At 42.6% G+C, this 20,143-nt stretch overlaps 1 protein-coding gene across 2 annotated transcripts in view; it reads right to left on the bottom strand.

The window, feature by feature from the left end:
• LOC137375192 (coagulation factor X) overlaps nt 1–19,049 on the bottom strand; it is a 28,984-nt gene extending 9,935 nt beyond the window's left edge. Inside the window, exons 1-5 of one of the 2 annotated variants that reach the window (XM_068041964.1) lie at nt 18,951–19,049; nt 9,768–9,867; nt 8,256–8,416; nt 7,308–7,332; nt 6,450–6,563 (exon numbers count right to left, since the gene is read on the bottom strand). In XM_068041964.1, the coding sequence (XP_067898065.1) occupies nt 6,450–6,563; nt 7,308–7,332; nt 8,256–8,416; nt 9,768–9,837 (370 nt within the window). In that variant the 5' untranslated portion in view covers nt 9,838–9,867; nt 18,951–19,049. Of the gene's footprint in view, nt 1–6,449; nt 6,564–7,307; nt 7,333–8,255; nt 8,417–9,767; nt 9,868–18,204; nt 18,296–18,950 lie in introns of those variants that run through there. The other variant, XM_068041965.1, reaches the window with a different exon arrangement.
• Between the last annotated feature and the right edge of the window lie 1,094 nt (nt 19,050–20,143).

Below are 20,143 nucleotides of genomic sequence, written 5' to 3' on the forward strand. Positions count from 1 at the left end.
GGAGTGCCAAGATCCTGAAAAGTTTACTTCACCATAAAGGTACTACAGATTATTTTTGACAAAAAAGACCTGTTTAGGCAGTAGTGCAACGCACTCCAATCAGGGGTTCCAGCAGTTTTGGTGAGGGGTCAATTAAACAGAGTTTGAATGTTTATACAATATCGCTTATTGTCTGTATTTAGGACGATGTGTGGAAGAAGGTGTCCAACTTGACAAGGTCAGCAATGAGCAGCAACCCAAACAAACATATGCACACGCACACATGTACACCCAACCATACTGTCACGCATACAAGAAGTGCGATGAGGAAAAGTTATGAACTAAAACTGAAGAGTTATAAAAATTGACTTTGTCTTTTAAAAAATGAACCTTTCTGTTCAAAAGTGAACAGTGTGCTCCAAAATGGCTGCTGGACATTAAAAGACTTGGCCTTTACATATTCAAACTGTCTGACAGGGACAAAGGAAAATCTTCAATTGCACCCATCCTGAAATATTCCCGAATTGAATGGGTTCTTCTGAAATGAAAAAAGTGTGAAGTGGAAACATCATAACCAGTTTATTCACATCCAGAACCCATCAAGAGACACTTTTGAATTGAATGGGTTTTTCTGAAATAAAGAAGGTGTGAAGTAGCCACATCTTAGGCCATTATTGGTCACTACAAGGAAGAAAATGCCTGTCTTCCAGCCAAGGTGAGATGTAACACATTTTTACCTTAAAAAGCAGTTCTAGAGACAGAGAGAGATAGAATGGGAGACATCCAGAAAGAAGCATCCAAGAAACTTGTTTCCAGCTAAGGGGTTGAGAGAAATCCAGCAAGAAGGAAGCACCCTGCTGTAGAATTCTACATTTACACTTATACAGCAGTGAATTGGAAGTGACCCACTATCTTCAATTGAATTTTCAACCAAGAGAGAAGTCTACAAACACCTCAGGCCTGCAACTAACGAAAACTGGACTTCCATGAGAATTCAACAGGTTTACCGTGACCCCCAAAACCTACCCCCACTTATAGCCACTTACCCTTTTTCCTGTCCATCTGTCTCTTGTGTACATGTGCGCGTGGATGCAGTCGCGACAATTTCGGGTTAAGGTGTATTGATCAATAAATAGTTGATATTCTGTTTTAAACCTGCAAGAAAACCTGTCACTGTCTATTTTACAAATAAAACACAAAGGGTTTGCATCCTAATAACAAAGCACACTTGCTGCAGTCAGGTGGGAGTTGAACAGTGGGAACTACCCAAACCCCTCACCACGTGGCCATAACAAATTGGGGGCTCAAAGCCAGGATCTGAACTGCTAGATAAATTCCTTCCTTTTGGGCCTCCTTATCTCGAGAGACAATGGATACGCGCCTGGAGGTGGTCAGTGGTTTGTGAAGCAGCGCCTGGAGTGGCTATAAAGGCCAATTCTGGAGTGACAGGCTCTTCCACAGGTGCTGCAGAGAAATTTGTTTGTTGGGGCTGTTGCACAGTTGGCTCGCCCCTTGCGCCTCTGTCTTTTTTCCTGCCAACTACTAAGTCTCTTCGACTCGCCACAATTTAGCCCTGTCTTTATGGCTGCCCGCCAGCTCTGGCGAATGCTGGCAACTGACTCCCACGACTTGTGATCAATGTCACACGATTTCATGTCGCGTTTGCAGACGTCTTTATAACGGAGACATGGACGGCCGGTGGGTCTGATACCAGTGGCGAGCTCGCTGTACAATGTGTCTTTGGGGATCCTGCCATCTTCCATGCAGCTCACATGGCCAAGCCATCTCAAGCGCCGCTGACTCAGTAGTGTGTATAAACTGGGGATGTTGGCCGCTTCAAGGACTTCTGTGTTGGAGATATAGTCCTGCCACCTGATGCCAAGTATTCTCCGAAGGCAGCGAAGATGGAATGAATTGAGACGTCGCTCTTGGCTGGCATACGTTGTCCAGGCCTCGCTGCCGTAGAGCAAGGTACTGAGGACACAGGCCTGATACACTCGGACTTTTGTGTTCCGTGTCAGTGCGCCATTTTCCCACACTCTCTTGGCCAGTCTGAACATAGCAGTGGAAGCCTTACCCATGCGCTTGTTGATTTCTGCATCTAGAGACAGGTTACTGGTGATAGTTGAGCCTAGGTAGGTGAACTCTTGAACCACTTCCAGAGCGTGGTCGCCAATATTGATGGATGGAGCATTTCTGACATCCTGATAAATTAGAGATTTGGAAAATGGGAGGAAAATTGACCTCTAAAATTGTGGAAAAGTAAACAAGCAGGTTTTCTTCTTGTATTAGTTTTTTTCTCCGCAGTGCAAAAACAAAAGGGATGGCCACATTTAATGTTAAGGAGTTTGTAGAGTAGGAAGACATATCCCATGATGTTAAACAAATTAAGTATTGAAGATTTTTTAAAAGCTTAGCTACAGAGGTGGGAATCAGTTGCAAACAAAAAGCAAAGAAACCTGAACTGGTTTCTCTAACTTATTTAGTTTTAAATTTACCCCTGAACCAAAAGCAGAAAGCATGGAAACAGAGTCTGAAAAAATAATTCTAGCTAGAATCCAGTTGCAGATGAAAAGGGAAGAAATACATTTGCAGTTGAAAAGGGAGAAGAGACAGTATCAAAAGGAAATTGAAGAGAGAGAGTTTCAGCTCCAGAAGGAAAAAGGTTGGAAAAAGAAGCAAAACAGTTTGAGTTACAAAGGCTGCAAACCCAAAATGAAAATTCCAACAGCCACTCAAACTTTATTCCCCCATTCAGACCAAAACTTTGATGTACTAAGACACTCACAGTTAGTGCCACAATTTAATGAGGAGGAGATTGAGTCATATTGTATCTCATTTGAGAAAATAGCTACCAGGCTAAAATGACTGAAAGAATTTTGGACTCTCCTCTGACAAGGCGAGTTCATGGCTAGGGCTCACTAAGCTTTTTCTCTGTTATCAGAAGAAAGTTCCTCTGATTATAGAGTCATAGAGTTTTACAGCACAGAAACAGGCCCTTTGGTCCAACGCGCCTGTGCTGACCATCAAGCACCCGTCCAATCTAATCCCATTTTCCCGCACATGGCCCGTGGACTTGAATGCTATGGCGTTGCAAGTGCTCATATAAATACTTCTTAAATGTTGTGAGGGTTCCTGCCTCTACCACCCCTTCAGGCAGTGTGTTCCAGATTCCAACCACCCTTTAGGTGAAAAATATTTTCCTCAACTCCCCTCTAAACCTCCTGCCCCTTACCTTAAATCTATGCCCCCTGGTTATTGACCCCTCCGCTAAGGGAAAAGGTTCCTTCCTATCTGTCCTATCAATGCCCCCCATAATGTTGGATACCTGAATCAGGTCCCCCCTCAGCCTTCTCCGCTCCATGGAAAACGACCCCAGTCTCTCCGGTCTCTTCATAACTGAAATGCTCCAGCCTGAACAAACTAAAACTGCAATTCTAAATGCATATGAGCTCGTACCTGAAGCATATAGCCAGAAATTCAGACATCCCAGGAAAAGACCCACACAAGACTTGCATTGAATTTGAGAGAATTAAACATATGGCTTTCGATCGCTGGATACGATCTCTCAAGCTAGAATCCTCATATGAAAATTTTGAGAGAAGTGATGTTGCTGGAAGAATTTAACAATAGCATCCCAGTTTGTATAATGACCCACATTGAAGAACAAAGAGTTACAGGAGTAAGAGAAGCCGCAAAAATGACTGACAATTATGAGTTAATTCACAAATCTCTAACTCAGGATAAGTTTGCATCTAGTAACTCTTACAAGCTAGGGAGAGATAGTAGGGATGCAGAGGAAGTTGAAATGGGCTTGAGAGAAAAGGAGGAGGGAAGGAAAACTAGATCAGTTTCCAACATTTAAAAGAAGGAACCCAGGTGATAAACCAGTAGGGGTCCACCCGACATGTTTCCAGTGTGGCAAATCTGGGCGTGTCCAGGCAAATTGTTGGTATGCCAAAAAACCAACAGGAGGTACTGTAGTCAAGCCTGTGTCTATGGCAATGAAGGTGGTAAGCCTGTGTCTGATATAACTCAAGAACAGAGCAAATGCCAGAACTTTTTGCACAAAGGAAAAATGACTCCTTTTGTATCCCAGGCACCAGGTAAAGAGATAACCAACCTCAGGATTACTGGTTGTTTTCAACCCTACTTGCAGCCAAATTTAATGAAATGCCACCCGAAAGCAGAAGTATTGGTAACAGGAGTTACTGGCAAATGCTTGAAGGTTCTGTCAGGGAAACACAATATGCCAAATGAGAAATATTAATTTTTCAGTTGGAAACTTACATTAGAGTTTTAATGGGAAAAAAATTCTACAGTTAACTTTTTAAAAACTGGCAACCAAGATGGCCACTGCAATTTGCATCTGATATACCAGGAGATTGAACAGGAGACAAAAGTCTAACAAGAAGCCCAGCCAGGATAATGCTTTGGCTAACTGAGTAAATTATCTAGATTACCCTCATTAGGACATTCAAAGTTATCTTGAGGTATTCATAAATGGAGATGTCCCTCTTGGGGTTAAGCACAGACAATACCACCTGAGAGAAGTTTTGGGTTTCAAACTTTGAACCTCATTAAAATCAAACAGGATTAAGAGAATCATGTGACCATCTATTCATCTTTGGAAAAACTGGGAGTTTTGTTAGACAGAGAAAACAAGCAGAAACAGACTGCAGCAGCAGAGAAAGTTGTATGGCTGCCCTTTCTTTCTTTCTCCCCAGAAAATATCAAGTTTGAAAACCATCTGCAACTGTGGACCCTCCAAGCCTACAGATTGCTACAGCCGGAGACCAGGGGAAGAGAGCCACCTACCAGTCTGCCTTCAAGAAAACCCTGAGTGAAGCAGGCCAACCACAAAGTCCACTTTGACCAGCCGAGGATTTCAAGAATACAGCTTCTGTTGGAAGACTATCAAATCATCCACTCCACAGACTGTGTAAGTTCCAGTGAAGGAGCAGCGATATAGTTCCAAGTAAGGATGGTGTGTGGCTTGGAGGGGAACTTGCAGGTGGTGATGTTCGCATGCATCTGCTGCCCTTGTCCTTCTAGGTGGTAGAGCTCGTAGGTTTGAAAGGTGCTGTCGAAGGAGTCTTGGTGAGTTGTTGCAATGCATCTTGTAGATGGTACACACTGCTGCCACTGTGCGTCGGTGGTGAAGGGAGTGAATGTTGAAGATGATGGATGGGGTGCCAATCAAGCGGGCTGCTTTGTCCTGGATGGTGTCGAGCTTCTTGAGTGTTATTGGAGCTGCACCCATCCAGGCAAGTGGAGACTGCTCCATCACACCCTTGACTTGTGCCTTGTAGTGTCAGGCGTTGGAGAGTCAGAAGGTGAGTTACTCACTGCAGAATTCCCAGCATCTGACTTGATCTTGTAGCCACAGTATTTATGTGGCTGGTCCAGTTCAGTTTCTGGTTAATGGTAACCCCCAGGATGTTGAACATCAAGGGGAGATGGTTAGATTCTCTCTTGTTTGAGATGGTTATTGCCTGGCACTTGTGTGGCGCGAATATTACTTGCCACTTATCAGCCCAAGCCTGGATGTTGTCCAGGTCTTGCTGCATCTGGACATGGGCTGCTTCAGTATCTGAGGAGTTGTGAATGGTGCTGAACATTGTGCAATCATCAGCGAACATCCCCACTTCTGACTTTATAATGGAAGGGAGATCATTGATGAAGTAGCTGAAGATGGTTGGGCCTAGGACACTACCCTGAGGAGCTCCAGCAGTGATGTCCTGGGACTGAGATGATTGACCTCCAACATCCACAACCATCTTCCTTTGTGCTAGGTATGACTCCAACCTAGAGATGTAACAAATTTTTACCTTAAAAGGCAGCCCAAGTTAGAAAGAAGCAATAAAGAAGCTTGTTTTCAGCTCAGGGGCTGAGAGAAATCCAGAAAGAAGGAAGTGCTCTGCTGTAGAATTCTACATTTACACTTATACAACAGTGAATTAGAAGTGATCCACTGTCTTCAACTGAATTTTCAACCAAGAGTGAAACCTACAAACACCTCAAGCCTGCAACCAACGAGAACTTAATTTCTGAGAGAATTCAACAGGTTTACTGTGACCCCTGACCCCAATTTAAACCCTCTCTATCTGTCTCTTCTTCTATATGTGTATGAGTGTGTGTGTGTGTGTGCGCGCGAGCAAATGTTTAAGGCATATTGATCAATAAATAATTGATTTTCTGTTTTAAACCTACAAGAAAACCTCTCGCTGTTTGTTTATTGGGCAAATAAATCACCAAGGGGCTAAACGCTAATAACAAAACACACTTGCTGTGGTCAGGTGGGAGTTGAACAGTGGGAACCACCCAAACCCCTCATCACACAGCCATAACAAGGACATTCACAGACACAAACATGTACACCGCACCACACATACATACATACACACAGACCAATGATGCCCATTACTGGGAGGGTGGGTTCATGCACTTTATCAGAAGCAGCTACAAACTTGTTTCACAATGCTGTCCTTTCCACAGGGGAGGGCAGAGACAGATGTAATTGTAGCCTGTGGTCTTACACAAACCACCATTGTGGCACGGCGTAGATTTACAAGGATCCAGATCTGTGAGTGAGACAGAGAGAAAAGCATTCAGTAAAACTCTTGAAGAATTTGATAACAAGCAGTCTGGAATGTGAGTGAATGGAAAACTCTGAGGATTTTAGATAATGGAGTTTGGATTGGGCTGAACTAAATAAATATGCTACAGTTTGATCAGCTTTCAGTAAAATCTTCCCACACCTGCCAGAACTTTGATTTTCCTCCCTAAAACAAAAATATATTTTTTGTCTGTGTTGAATTTTTATCTTATATTTATAATGCTAGAAATAGCATGTATTTTTTTCCACTGAAAAATCATAAATTCAAACTCTATAAATTAAAAGGTGCAAAAAACTGGGACAAATAAAATGAGTTGTTTAAAGTGTTAATTGTTTAATTGACCTGGGGCCAACACATTCAATTTCTTTGCCATTGTGAATTCTTGGTTAGTCATACCACATTGATGAATAGCTGTTTGATCTAATGCAATTATGAGAGATGTAGTCATCAGCTGTCTTTTGTTTCAGTAGAGCTGCACAGGGGGCCCCATGCGACCTTGACAGAGATCAAAGAATTTAGCTCCAGTCTGTCCTGGGAAAGTGGGTTTGATTGACAGCTGTGTCTGAGATATTTCATAAGGGGCCAGGAACACTGATTGGCTGTAATCCTCTTTGATCGACAGTTCCCTGGTCAGGGGTCTCGTAGATTAAGGGGAGGGGTATCTTGGAAACAAGTCATTTCACAAGAAGTGATAAAAGCAGTACTTACTCTTGTATGAAAACCAGAACTCCAACTGTTAAAAGAAAATAAGTTTGTTAAAATTCCTGTGATCCACTCATGGAAGTCATTAACCTACCATAAAGCCATCAATCTCTCATCAACCTATGAACTGTGATTTATGCCAATGGCCTCAGACAAATACTAATTTGATTAAAACTAGTTTCAGTACTGTTGGCTGACCCTCCTATCGCCAGCAATTTTGCGATGCAATGTAAAGCAAATGGTGTTCAAGGAGCTACTCAACCCCTCATCCCCTCACCCCCTTCTAGAGTCAATTTTATTATATACCAAAATATACAAAGATATGCAGGACACAGATACAAAAAGAAAGACTTGCATTTGTATAGCGCCTTTCACGACCACTTTTGAAATGCAATCATCGTTGTAATGTAGGAAACACGGCAGCCAATTTGTGCGCAAGCTCCCACAACCAGCAAAGTGATAATGACCAGATATTTTGTTTTTGTGATATTGATTGAGGGATAGATATTGGCCAGGACACTTCGAAATAGTGCCACAGGATCTTTTACGTTCACCTGAGAGGGGATGGGGCTTCAGTTTAATGTCTCATCCAAAAGACAACATCTCCAAAAATGCAGCACTCCCTCAGTAGTGGACTGGAGTGTCAGCCTGGATTTTAGTGCTCAAGTCCTGGAGTGGGACTTGAGCCTATAGCCTTCCCGCTCAGAGACGAGAGTGCTAACAACTGAACCACAGCTGACAAAAACACTCATATACGACATAAATACACGGACTTATACACTCCCCAAACATATAAACATGCACGTATATATAATATATATACACATGCATCCAAACTCAGACTAGTACGCACATGAACACACAGACTTAAATGGGCATGTACGCACATACTCAGGCACAGCATGTACACATGTGCACACATCCATATGTAATTATCAGACGAAAGATCCTTACAGTTCTCTCTCGGGATTTATAAATTTCTTCGGCTTCCTCAAATGAACAGGTTTCCTCGTAGCATTCTCTCTCTAGAGATCCTGGCTTGATCTCTTCCCAGAACCAGTTTGCACGTTTCTGAATTCTTAGCACTTTGCTTGCTTTATTCTTCTGGTAAAACACTGTAAAAATGTGGAGGTGGGGGTGGCGGGGAAGAGTTGTTGGTGGTGAGGTTAGGGAAGGGATCACAATTGCTAACACAAGCTGCTTTAAGAATAGTTCAGAGCTCAAACCTTTTATTAACAAGATTTACTGTATGATGTACATAGTCCCCACATCATAGAACCTAAAATGGTGCTATTTCTGGCCTCAGACTGTGAGAGTGGGTGAAACTGAAACAAAGAGGATGGGTGAAATTTCTTTGTTTCTTTCTGCCCTTTAGCAGTGCTGTTTTGAGGTAGGAACTATTGCCAGCATGCAAATTCACAGGGCTTCTCCTCAAATGTTCTTATTTTCCCGAATTGTTCAACGATGCGCCCACCCAGTCACCTCCAATCTCATTTGCATGCATCTGCCAGTTCGCCGGTGGTGAAGTGTTCAGTTTCCTGAACTTACCCCATTATTGTGCTCAAGGTAAGTTATGCCTGTTTGTATTAGGTGCAGCCACTGTCAGGATCAGTTGTTTAAAGCGGAAGGAGCCATTGCAGACAGTTTCTCAAGGTGTACAGCTGGAGGAGATCATGTCCAATGTCCACACGTTTCACTCCAGTTTGAACTGTGCCTGATTTTAGTGGATTGAGCCATTGAGATGGCACTGTCATAGCCCGGAAGTGACTTGCACTGAGAATCGGGGTTGCACAGCAGCAGCCTGTGAATTTCCAGGCCTGAAGCTTTAAAAGACAAAAAAGGCCCTTTTATTTTCAGGCCTGTTTTCAACTTGCTGCCACTTTCCTGACTTGAGATGAGTCATGGTGCAAGTTCCACCACTAGCTTCATGAGTCAGCTGTGTGCTAGGGTATCGCTGGGCCGCACACACAGGAAACTGAAGGTGAAGGACCAGAAATTTTCCCTCCACCATCACTCTTGTATTAGTACTTCGGTCTTTCCCCTTTATAGGCCCAGGTCTGGCCCTTGAAAGTAGCCTTAGGTATTGAGGAAGCAATGGAGGTAGATAATGTGGAAAATTTAAGGAAGAATTGGATAGACATTTGAGATAGTGGGAATTTGAGAGGTATTAGTTTTTGGGATGAGCTGTGTGGACTTCAGAATCTTTTTTAGTCCTTTGTACTTTAATATAAGACAGTCTATTGTAGGCCTCTAGTGCTAATTTGATATGTGTCCAAGTGTCCATTCAAGAAACAGTACCAAACTGAGCAATATTCTAATGCCAAAAAAAACTTTCATATCACAGGGGACAATATTGATACATTAGCTATTTCCCTGTCTTTATGCAGCAATACTGTCAATTCTGTTTCTCAACAGACTTCCTTAATACATAACTCAAAGCAGCATCAGTGTGAACTCGGCACCTACCTGAGCTCTTTACATCTCCTGTACAGCTGACCAGCATCAGCAACACCAAACACCAATAACATCTCAGCATCTTCAGGGACTGATAGCAAACCTAGTTTGTCTGGACAAGAAAAAACATAATCAGAGACCAGAACCTGCCATTCAATGAAACCTAGTGAGCCAATCCATTTCTCTGAATTGCAATCCACAAATGGTCAGTTCTGTTCCCAGTGGGCCACAACAGTAGGAAATGTTTGACATTTACCACTACCCCCACTTATTGTCAATTAGTTTTGGTGGTAAAGGCACTTGCCTGATGGATAACAAGTGGCAATGTTTCTGTGGTATTCATCAACCCATGATTGAACTTGTTTTCAAATCCTTCCATGGCCTCGCATCTCCCTATCTCTGTAACCTCCTCCACCCTCACAACCCTCTCAGATATCAGTGCTCATTTAATTTTGACTCCTTCAGCATCCCCAATTTTAATTGCTCCACCATTGGTGGCCATGCCTTCAGCTGCCTAGGCTCTACGCTCTGGAATTCCCTCCCTAAACCTCTCTGCCTTTCTACCTCTCTTTCCTCCTTTAAGACACCCCTTAAAACTTACCTTTTTGGATATGCCTTTGGTCATCTGCCCTCATATCACACATGTATCATATTTTGTTTTTTAATGCCTCTGTGAAGCAGCTACAACACTGGCATCTACCCGATAATGTGGAGAGTTGCTCACATAGGTTCTGTCCACAAAAAGCAGGACAAATCCAATCCAGCCAATTACTGCTCCATCTACCCTCGATCATCAGCAAAGTGATGGAAGGTATCATCAACAGTACTATCAAGCGGCACTTGCTCAGCAATAACCTGCTCACAATGCTCAGTTTGGGTTCTGCCAGGGCCACTTGGCTCAAGATCTTATTACAGCTTTGTTCCAAACATGGACAAAACAGCTGAATTCAAGAGGTGAGGTGAGAGTGACTGCCCATAACACCAAGGCAGCATTTGACCGAGTCTGGCATGAAGGAGCCCTAGTCAAATTGAAGTCAATGGGAATCAGGGGAAAACTCACCACTGGTTGGAGTCATACCTAGTACAAAGGAAGATGGTTGTGGTTGTTGGAGGTGTATGTTTGATTAGTATAATGAGGAGAGATTACTGAGTCTTTGTTACATTTTAACAATAACTATTTTATTACATAATAAGGAACTATATACAGCTTTACATAAGTATGTCTAACTCCACTGATGCCATGCTACTTCTCCTTCAAGTCTCTCTCTCTCTCTCTCTCTCATGTGATCTCTTACGTCATCATAGTGGAAGGAGTTACTCACACTGTCCCAGACATTAACTCTTTCAAACCCTTATACTACATCTCCGCCCCCCCCCCCCCCACAAGTCTTCATCCATTTTTCTTTGTACATTCATTTTGACTTTTACATACTACCCCATCTCCCCCCAAGTCTCTGACATCACAGATTCAATCTGCCAGGAGGCTTCAAAACTCCCCCTGATCATGTTGTTGTCAGACTTGTAAGATCAGTAGTCTCACTCTGAAATCTTGTTTCTTGACTTGGATGGCCTTCATTGGGTTTGTAGTATCTGGTGTTTTCTGAATTTCAGGTTCAACATCTGGTTCATCCAGATTTATGACTGATTGACAACTTTGATGAATAGAAATAAGATTTCTCCTGTTTCTTCTTATAGTACCTTCTGAAGTTTATACTAAATAAGATCTCTGTTGATTCTCATCTCTTTGGACAATTACTTCTTCTCTGCCTTGCTCTTGTACCCAAAACTTTTCTCCTTCCATCAACTTAGGTAGGTCTCTGGTATAATATATTCTGTTATAGTTATAAGCTTGTTTTTATTGATAAGAATTTTCTCTGTCTGGAACTCTTTGATAATTTCTTGGAAGTAATTTCTTTGGGTAGGATTGGAAGTTGTGTTCTAAGCTTCCTTCCCATTAACAGTTCTGATGGTGCTAATGCACATAGTAATGGAGTAGTTCAGTAGTTTAGGAGTGCTGTTTGAAAATCTTCATTCTTCTTTAACACTGCTTTGATAGTTCTGACTCCTCTTTCAGCTTCACCATTAAACTGAGGATGTCTAGGGGAACTTGGAAGATGTACAAATCCACAGTTTTCCGCAAAGTGTGTAAAGTAGTCATTTGCAAATTGTGGACCATTATTGGAAACTATCTGGTCAGGTATACCATGTGTAGCAAAAATTTCTGTTAAAACTTGAATGACTGTCTCAGTAGTCATTGTGTACAATCATTTGACTTTGATCCACTTGGAAAAATAATTAATGACAATCAGATAGGATTTTGCATTAAATATGAAGAGATCCATTGCCAGATATTCCCATGGTCTGGTTGGAAATTGGTTCGAGATAAGGGGTTACCTCTGGTGTGATCTGTGCTTTGCACCTACCTGGTAATTAAGAATCATTTTTTTCCAAATCTCTCGAAATTCCCGGCAACCACACGGTTGACTGAGCCCGTACTCTGCATTTCGTGATACCCATGTGGCCCTGGTGTATTTCTGTAATATGTCTGTCCGGAGTGAGATCGGAATCACCAGCCTCTCGTCACATACCAGCAAATCATCCACAATAGTAAAGTGCCTTCTGTGCTCAAAGATTTTCATCAACTTACCACTTGGGCGCTGCTGTGGCCAACTTTACATGCAGTATGGGTGGATATGGATGCATTTCTTATCTTGCATCTGTGCATGATGAATTTCTTGGAACTTTTTGATGCAGTGAACTGAGAATATGACCCAATTTCATTAATAAAGTTAACATCCTGTTGTGTAGAATGGTCAACAGTAGCTCTGGACAATGCATCTGCTGTCGTTTGCAGCTTGCCCTGTACGTATACTGTTTCATACGTGAATCTCATGAGCCTCAGCCAGAAGCTGTGGATTCACAGAGGCATTCTAGCAAGCTCCTTTTCATCAAGTAAGGAAACTAGGGGTTTGTGGTCTGTCTCTTCCAGCTGATGTTGGATTTGCTTCATTAGTGGGTGTGGTATCTTCCTCGGCATGAAAAGACATACAACTTTAGCATCTTTTCGCAAATTAATACTATATTTGGTCGTAAGTCTTCCTAGAGCAGTAAATAATTTCGGAAAGTCTTTTTGGAAGTGACTCTTGGATTCTTGCTGCTTAACTTCTTCTATTTTCCTGATATACAAGCTCTTCTACTTAAAGGAGAAAATTCTTGATTCTGTGGAACATACAGTGTTTCCAGTATCTTCTTTCCCTTATACTGCAGTGTTGCCTGTAGTTTTCCCTTGACTTTCAGTTCATTCCCTCCTGGACCATGTAACTGAATTTCTGTTGGTTGCAAGCAATGCTTTGATAACCACAGTTCGTTGACTGATAAAACTGTTAAACTTACTCCAGTGTATAGTTTAAAGTTGGTGATATGTCTATTGACATATATATCTGCAGACCAGAATGCCTGATTAGGGTCATTGATCTCACCAAGGAAGTTTTTTGATTTCTCTTCTGATGGAGATTGTTCAACTTCATTAATAGCTCTATGTGTGAAAACTTTTCCAATAGAACTTGTGAAAGTAGAGGTTTCACTTTGGCACATCTTCCCAAAATGGCTAACTTTCTTGCAGTGAAAGCATTCTGCTTTGTTTGCAGGACACTGTTCGAGCCTGTGGGTCTTTTTGGTGCCACAGCACTGGCAGGGCTTCATGGCACCATGCACTTTCCCACCCAAGAGTACCTTCTTTTCTGATGCTTCTTTTACAGTCCTGTGCTTAAGAAACTGTACGGTCGCTGGAGGTTTCCTGAACCACTGTTTTTCTTCACCTCTCAGGATTGCTCTGTTCTTCCTCTGGACCGCTGCTTGTCTCAACAGCTGAATTGCTTTGTCTAGGATGAGGTTTTGCTTATACTGCAATAAATCCGAAAGGGATTCATCAGCAATACCTACTACAATGCAGTCTCATTATTAATCCTGCTTTTAGATCTCCATAGTCGTATCCTTCAACTAGCCTGTAAAGGTCAGTAATAAAAGCAGCTATCGGTTTACCTTGTTTCTGGACCCTTCTGTTAAATTTGGCTCTTTCTAGAATCTTATTGCTCCTCAGGTTGAAATAATTATCAAAGGTTTTTAAGACTTCTTCAAATTTATCTGATATCTTATTAATGCCTTGTCTTGCAATAACGTCATCTGCTACTGCTCCCATGGAATAAAGTAATGTGTTGTTCTGCTTCAAACTTGCTGTCTAATTTTTAAGCAATTCTGTACCTCAAAAAAAATTTTCTCCAAAGTGACCAGTTTTGAGTTTGATTTGGCCCTTCCATGTGTCCAAACCTCTCTGGTAGCATAAATTTAAAGATTCATGGCTTTTCTAAACTTTATAGGTCGTTTAATTGCTGTTTTAAATTTTCCCTCCAGTATGTGATGTTTTCCCACTCTTCTCAACTTCACACTGCCTCCCGCTGCTGTCACTGTCTTTCCCTGGGATATCTCTCTGCTAGACTAGGTATTTATTTATTGAATGCAGCTTTGCAGCATTATTTCAATAATCTCTTCATTCCCTTCACCTGGAGTATTGAGTATTTGCAGCCACTTTTTTTTCCTCTGCCTTGCGGTCGCCACGTGTAATGGTGTCGACCTCAGATCCGCCCTTGTTAAGGGTTGCTTACCAGATCCTCGACCATTGGTTCTCCAACTCGAAGCCTGCGATCGCTGGACCGGGATTTGTTGTCACAGACCACCACACCTCTGTGGTGCAGCCTGAATGCCTCTGCAAGCCTACTCCTGACTCTCCATGCCTGCACTTCATCCACGGAGCAGCTCTGGAGCTCCTCACAGCCTCTTCTCTAGTTCTGCTGTTTTGGTACCACTTTTTTCAGTTCTGACTTTCCAGTCTTCTTTTCAAAATTTTCTGGGTGTTGTATGGCAAGAACCATCACTGTTCACCATCATGTATGTTTGGTTAGTCTAGCTTGACGGGATTACTGAGTCTTCGGTAAGTTTAATAATAACTAGTTTATTACCTATTAAGGAACTATATACAGCTTTACATAAGTATGTCTAACTCCACTGATGCCATGCTACTTCTTCTTCAAGTCTCTCTCGCATGTGATCTCTTACATCGTCATAGTGGGAGGTGTTACACTGTCCCAGGCATTAACCCTTTCAAACCCTTATACTGCAGGAGGCCAAACATCTAAGCCCCAGGACATCGCTGTAGAAATTCCTTAGGGTAGTGTCCTAGGTCCAACGATCTTCAGCTACTTCATCAATTACCTTCCCTCCATCATAAGGTCAGAAGTAGGATGTGCACTGATGATTGCACAGTGTTCTGTCCCATTTGTGACTCCTCAAATACTGAAGCACTCCATGTCCACATGCAGCAAGACCTGGACAACATTCAGGCAACATGAGTGCAGCTCCAACAACACTCAAGAAGCTCGACACCATCCAGGGCAAAGCAGCCTGCTTGATTGGCACTCCATCCACCACCTTAAACATTCACTCCTTCCACCACCGATGCACAGTAGCAGCAGTGTGTACCACATACAGAATGCACTGCAGCAACTCACCAAGTCTCCTTCAACAGCACCTTCCAAACCTGTGACCTCTACCACCTGGAAGGACAAGGGCAGCAGATGCACAGCAACACCACCACTTCCAAGCTCCCCTCCAAGCAGACATCATCCTGAGTTGGAACTATATCACTGTCAAAAACCTGGAACTCCCTCCCGAACACCGCTGTGGGTGTACCTATGCCAAATGAACTTCAGCAGTTCAAGAAGGAGCAGTTCAAGAAGGCAGCTCACCACCACTTTCTCAAGGGTAATTAGGCATAGGCAACAACAGCGACACCCACATCCCATGAATGAATAAAAATAAACTTTTGGACGTTTTATTAATGTTAAAGATTCTATATAAATATAAGTTGCCACTGTTGTTAAAACTAGTTATTCTTGAACATTGGGAGCCCAGTTACAACCATTTGATGTTGCCAGTTTTGTTAATCAAACACTTTGACATGAGTAGAACTTTATGAAAAAAATGTTCCTGAATCCTGAGTAGTTTCTTTGTGCTTCCATCCATCAGCAAAATAATCAGTAAAACTCCACCAAGTTAGCAAGTATAACTCCCTGCACCCCAGCCCCATTGCTGGACCTATGCTGGCTGCCCTATATGAAGCTGCCCTTTCCGGGGCATTACCCAACCACTGGTTAGAGCTTCCACCACCCCCGACCCCCCACAACCCCTCTTCCCCACCCCACCTGTGGAGGAACTTCAAACTGTTCAACTGCTGTCAAACCTGCTGCTGTACAACACTTGTCACATCTGCCAGCATTTTCAGCCAATGGAGCCATGATACCTACTTTTCAATCCTCAGTAATCTCTATCCACACTGGATAACCGAAAGAATTCAGTTAACATTTCACTAATTTCCTGTAAAACTCCTGGGATACAGTGTCTGGGACACTGTCTACTATACAACTACTGGAACTCAGTGTCAGTCTACTATAATCCCCTTCAGGTTTGGTGTCTTGGACTATTGATCCAGTATATTCTAAAACACTTGAGATTTGAAGTGTCTGGCCTCTGCTACCATTAAACTTGCGACCCCTATTTGCTGCAGAATTCTTAGGTGTTCAGATTCTACAGATTCTGCCTACTGTAATGCTCCTGCAGTTCAGTGTTTGGACATCATTTATTTAACATTCCTGGGGTACAGTGATTGAACCTTATCTGTTTAAAACTCAGGTAGAGTGTTTCAGTCTTGTCAGTTTAAAACTCATAGGATACAGTGTCTGCATATTTTCTATGTAAAGTCACATAGGGTGCAGTATCTGTTGAAGACTGCCTGGGTAGAGGTGACTGCACACACCTATGTAGTAACTTCAGTAAAGAGGTCATTCTCCCAGATGAAAAAACTCCGATGAACACTTTAATGGCATTTGCTAAGATAAGTGAGTCCTGCAGTTGACTCTCAGCAGTGTTCTGCAAAGACATGCCTGCAACTCACACACTCACTCAAAGACTCCCCTCCCCCTCTTTACCAGTTGCATACTCAAAAGATGCTTTGTTATCTTTTCTCTCTCTAACACTGCCATAAGATAACCTATATTCATGAATGACACATGTTTCACCTTACAAGGAAATCTTGCACACATGGTAGGCAGGGTTATTAAAGACTTCCCCACTACCCACTTGTATGCTGCTTGTACGACCACTCTTGATTTGGAAAACACAGCAGCCAATGACAGGCCTCTGGAAACTCCAAAGGAATGCTCATACTATCAGAAGAGTGCTGTTGCCTATTTCAGGCAAAGTACTTTCAATAATAAGAGAGAGCATCTTATTTTCAAAACAACAAAAAACTCAAAATAAATCCAATCCTAAAAAAAGTGAGCAAACAAAGGCACAAGACAAAGGAAGAAAACAACTGCCCCTGAATCCAATTGTGGACATGATCTGAGAGTAGGGCTTTAAAACGTGCCCACAGGATTACGCTTTGCTGTAAGAGGCAAAGGACTGGCCTTGTGGCAGGCGTGCAATGTATGAGAATTCCAAGGGCAGCAAGGACAGTTCTCAACACCCAAACGAAGGCTCCAATGAGGCTGGCATCATGAATCAGCACAACCCTCCTGTACCCACTCAGCAGGACCACAAGAAAACTCAGGGCAAGTGCAAGTTAGATACCGATGGTCCGAAACATTGCAGCGAGAAAAACATGTGAGCCACCAGTGCATGGGAATGAAACTTGGGTTCTATAATGCTTTATCACAAGCAGCTATTGAAGCAAAGATTATAACATTGTTCAAAAAGTAATTGCAAAAGTATCTGAGAAAAAAATATATAAAAGGATGCAGGGACAGGATCCCGAAATAGTATTGCCATTTCTAGTTGGCACAGGTACAATAGGCCCAATGGCTTCTTTTCTTATGTGTCAGCTTGCCTGAGTTGGCAGTGCTCTCACATAGGAACCTGACAGCCATGGGTACAAGATCCATTTCATGCTTTCCATTTAAACATGATATTTAAAACATAGGATAAAAATGCTGCCTAAAATTGCCTGACAAATACCTTGATAGGGTAATTGTAGGTTTCCACGGAGGGCTGCACTCTGTGCTCTGAATGGCCTCTGCCTATCTTTGTCATCTCTGTGAACATACTCTGTCACTCAGCAAGCAGCCCCCCACCTCCGGTCATCATTCTGACCATGTCAGATGTCTGAGCAAGGGTGACCCCAACCCTTATTCAAACACAAGCCCCTTGCAGAACTCTCCTCCACACCCCCCCCTCCATTCAAACACAAGCACCTTGCAGAGATCCCCCCCCCCCACCATTCAAACACAAACCCCTTGCAGATTTCCACCCCATTCACACACAGGCCCCTTCCAGGCTCAGCATAGCAGCAATGGTCACTGGAAACCCCACTTATCCTAAATAACTCAGATGAAGTTACCTTCCCTTTCACAGCACCAGGACTCGTGCCTCAAAGACACCAGCTTTTGAAAGTCGAGAAACTGAAGGCACGTGAGTTTCGCACGGTCACACACAAAATTGAGAACCCTTCGTTGGATCACGGGAAATGAGATTCACATTTATTTAAAACAGTACTCATAACATTTAAATGATGATGCCGTCGCATCGGGGCATCGGTGCTGCCACGGAACTTCCCTGCCTCCGACAAAATCAGCAAACAACGTTATGGTGCTGGGTTCCATGGCAGATGGCTCTACGGTGATTCTCCCCACCCCACGCTAATGAACCCGTTTCCGACGATGAACAAAATTCAGCCCATACTGTAAAATGGCGTGATCAATAGAACAACCCTGAAATCTCCTAAAACGAGCTTGTCAATCACATCATCAACACACAGTCACAAGAAAAATAGGTCAAACTCTCAACGCGGACATGGAATCAGCCAAAATATTTTGTAACTGGTCCTTTGGTATTGAGATTCCAATTTAAAGCAGGAACTTCTTGAGCTTCCCAATTTCTGCTGCAAGTTATTCCAGAATAGGAAAGGTTCTCAGACGTGTACACGTCCCTTCTGTTAAAAGGGACTATGTTATTTGTTTAAAAATTTGTAATTGAAAGCATCAAATCCACTGTGTTTAATGAAATGGTGCAATTTGATTCCACATTAGGATTGTTTCATAGCTAGATTAAACTTTTATTCAATCATTAGGAAAGTTTTGTACTTACCTTGTCCTGTCTCTCTGCTAAATTCCAATTCATTCAAACAGGACACAAGTTCATAACTAACTTACTCCAAATATTGACTCAGTCAATCAATCATTTGGAATTTTTGTTTTTCCCCCAGTGGATGGACAGCAGACACAAGCCTGATTGAAACCATAACAAGATTACTGATGGCTCAGTGTGCCTCAGATTTAATCCTGATAATAGTCTGGTTTGAGTTTGCTAATCAGGATCCATTGATTGAGGTGCTGCAGTTTGCCTTCTGCCCAGGTTAGGGAAAAGAAAAGTCAGCCAGGGTTCCTGATCTTGATCACACTCCAGAGTCAGGATAAGGCTCAACTATGATGCCCTTCCTCCCTCTCTCCACATTTCCCCCCACCCATTCAGTATACTTCCAAAACTATCTAGGGTTAGGAAATGTCTAGTCACAATGCTCCAGCTGGTCTTTACTTCCCTGTCAACTGCATACATTTTTAAATTGTAATCAGAGGAAGAAAAGTGGTAAAATCAGTTGAGGATAAACAGTTGAATGATAGGATGGGGAGGAGGACAGTGGAAAGGCATGTGTTGAAGAACAAATGTAGATTACATATAGACCCTCTGGTTGGTGTTTGGATGCATTTCAGACCTAAAAAGGGATTTTCATTTCTTTCTGACTATCCACTATGATTGCTCAGATCCCTTTCTACACTTTGCGACAGTTACGGTTTCTCAGCACTGCTCTCTCTAAGACTGTAGTAACTCCCCAAGACTACTTATAACCCTTGAGTGCTGACAGTTGATGCTGCAGAAGGATGAGATGTCAGTACATTACATATTGTTTTCTGAATTAGTGCTTAATCCATTGGAACCCAAAGTTAGTCTGAAAATAATAATATACAGATCTGCCAGTGGGCTAACATCAGAGTTAAGTTTAATTTTCATTTGATGAGCTAAGGCAGGAGTGGAGATGGGTGAGATTGCAAACAGTCCAGTTCAGCCTATTGCACTAGCCAGGAAAGGGAATGGAGTCAGTAGTTAGGAAACACTGTTGGTGGTGGGCCTGAAGACCGTAGCTTCGGTCTTCCCAATATTAATTGGAGGAATATTCAGCTCAACCAGTACTGGATGTCGGACAAGCAACATGACAACTCAGAGGCAGTGGAGGGGTCGAGATAGTTAGATGACAGTGGAGGGGTCGAGATAGAGCTGGGTGT

Source organism: Heterodontus francisci, chromosome 11, assembly GCF_036365525.1.
Source record: "Heterodontus francisci isolate sHetFra1 chromosome 11, sHetFra1.hap1, whole genome shotgun sequence".
NCBI classification, from domain to species: Eukaryota; Metazoa; Chordata; class Chondrichthyes; order Heterodontiformes; family Heterodontidae; genus Heterodontus; species Heterodontus francisci.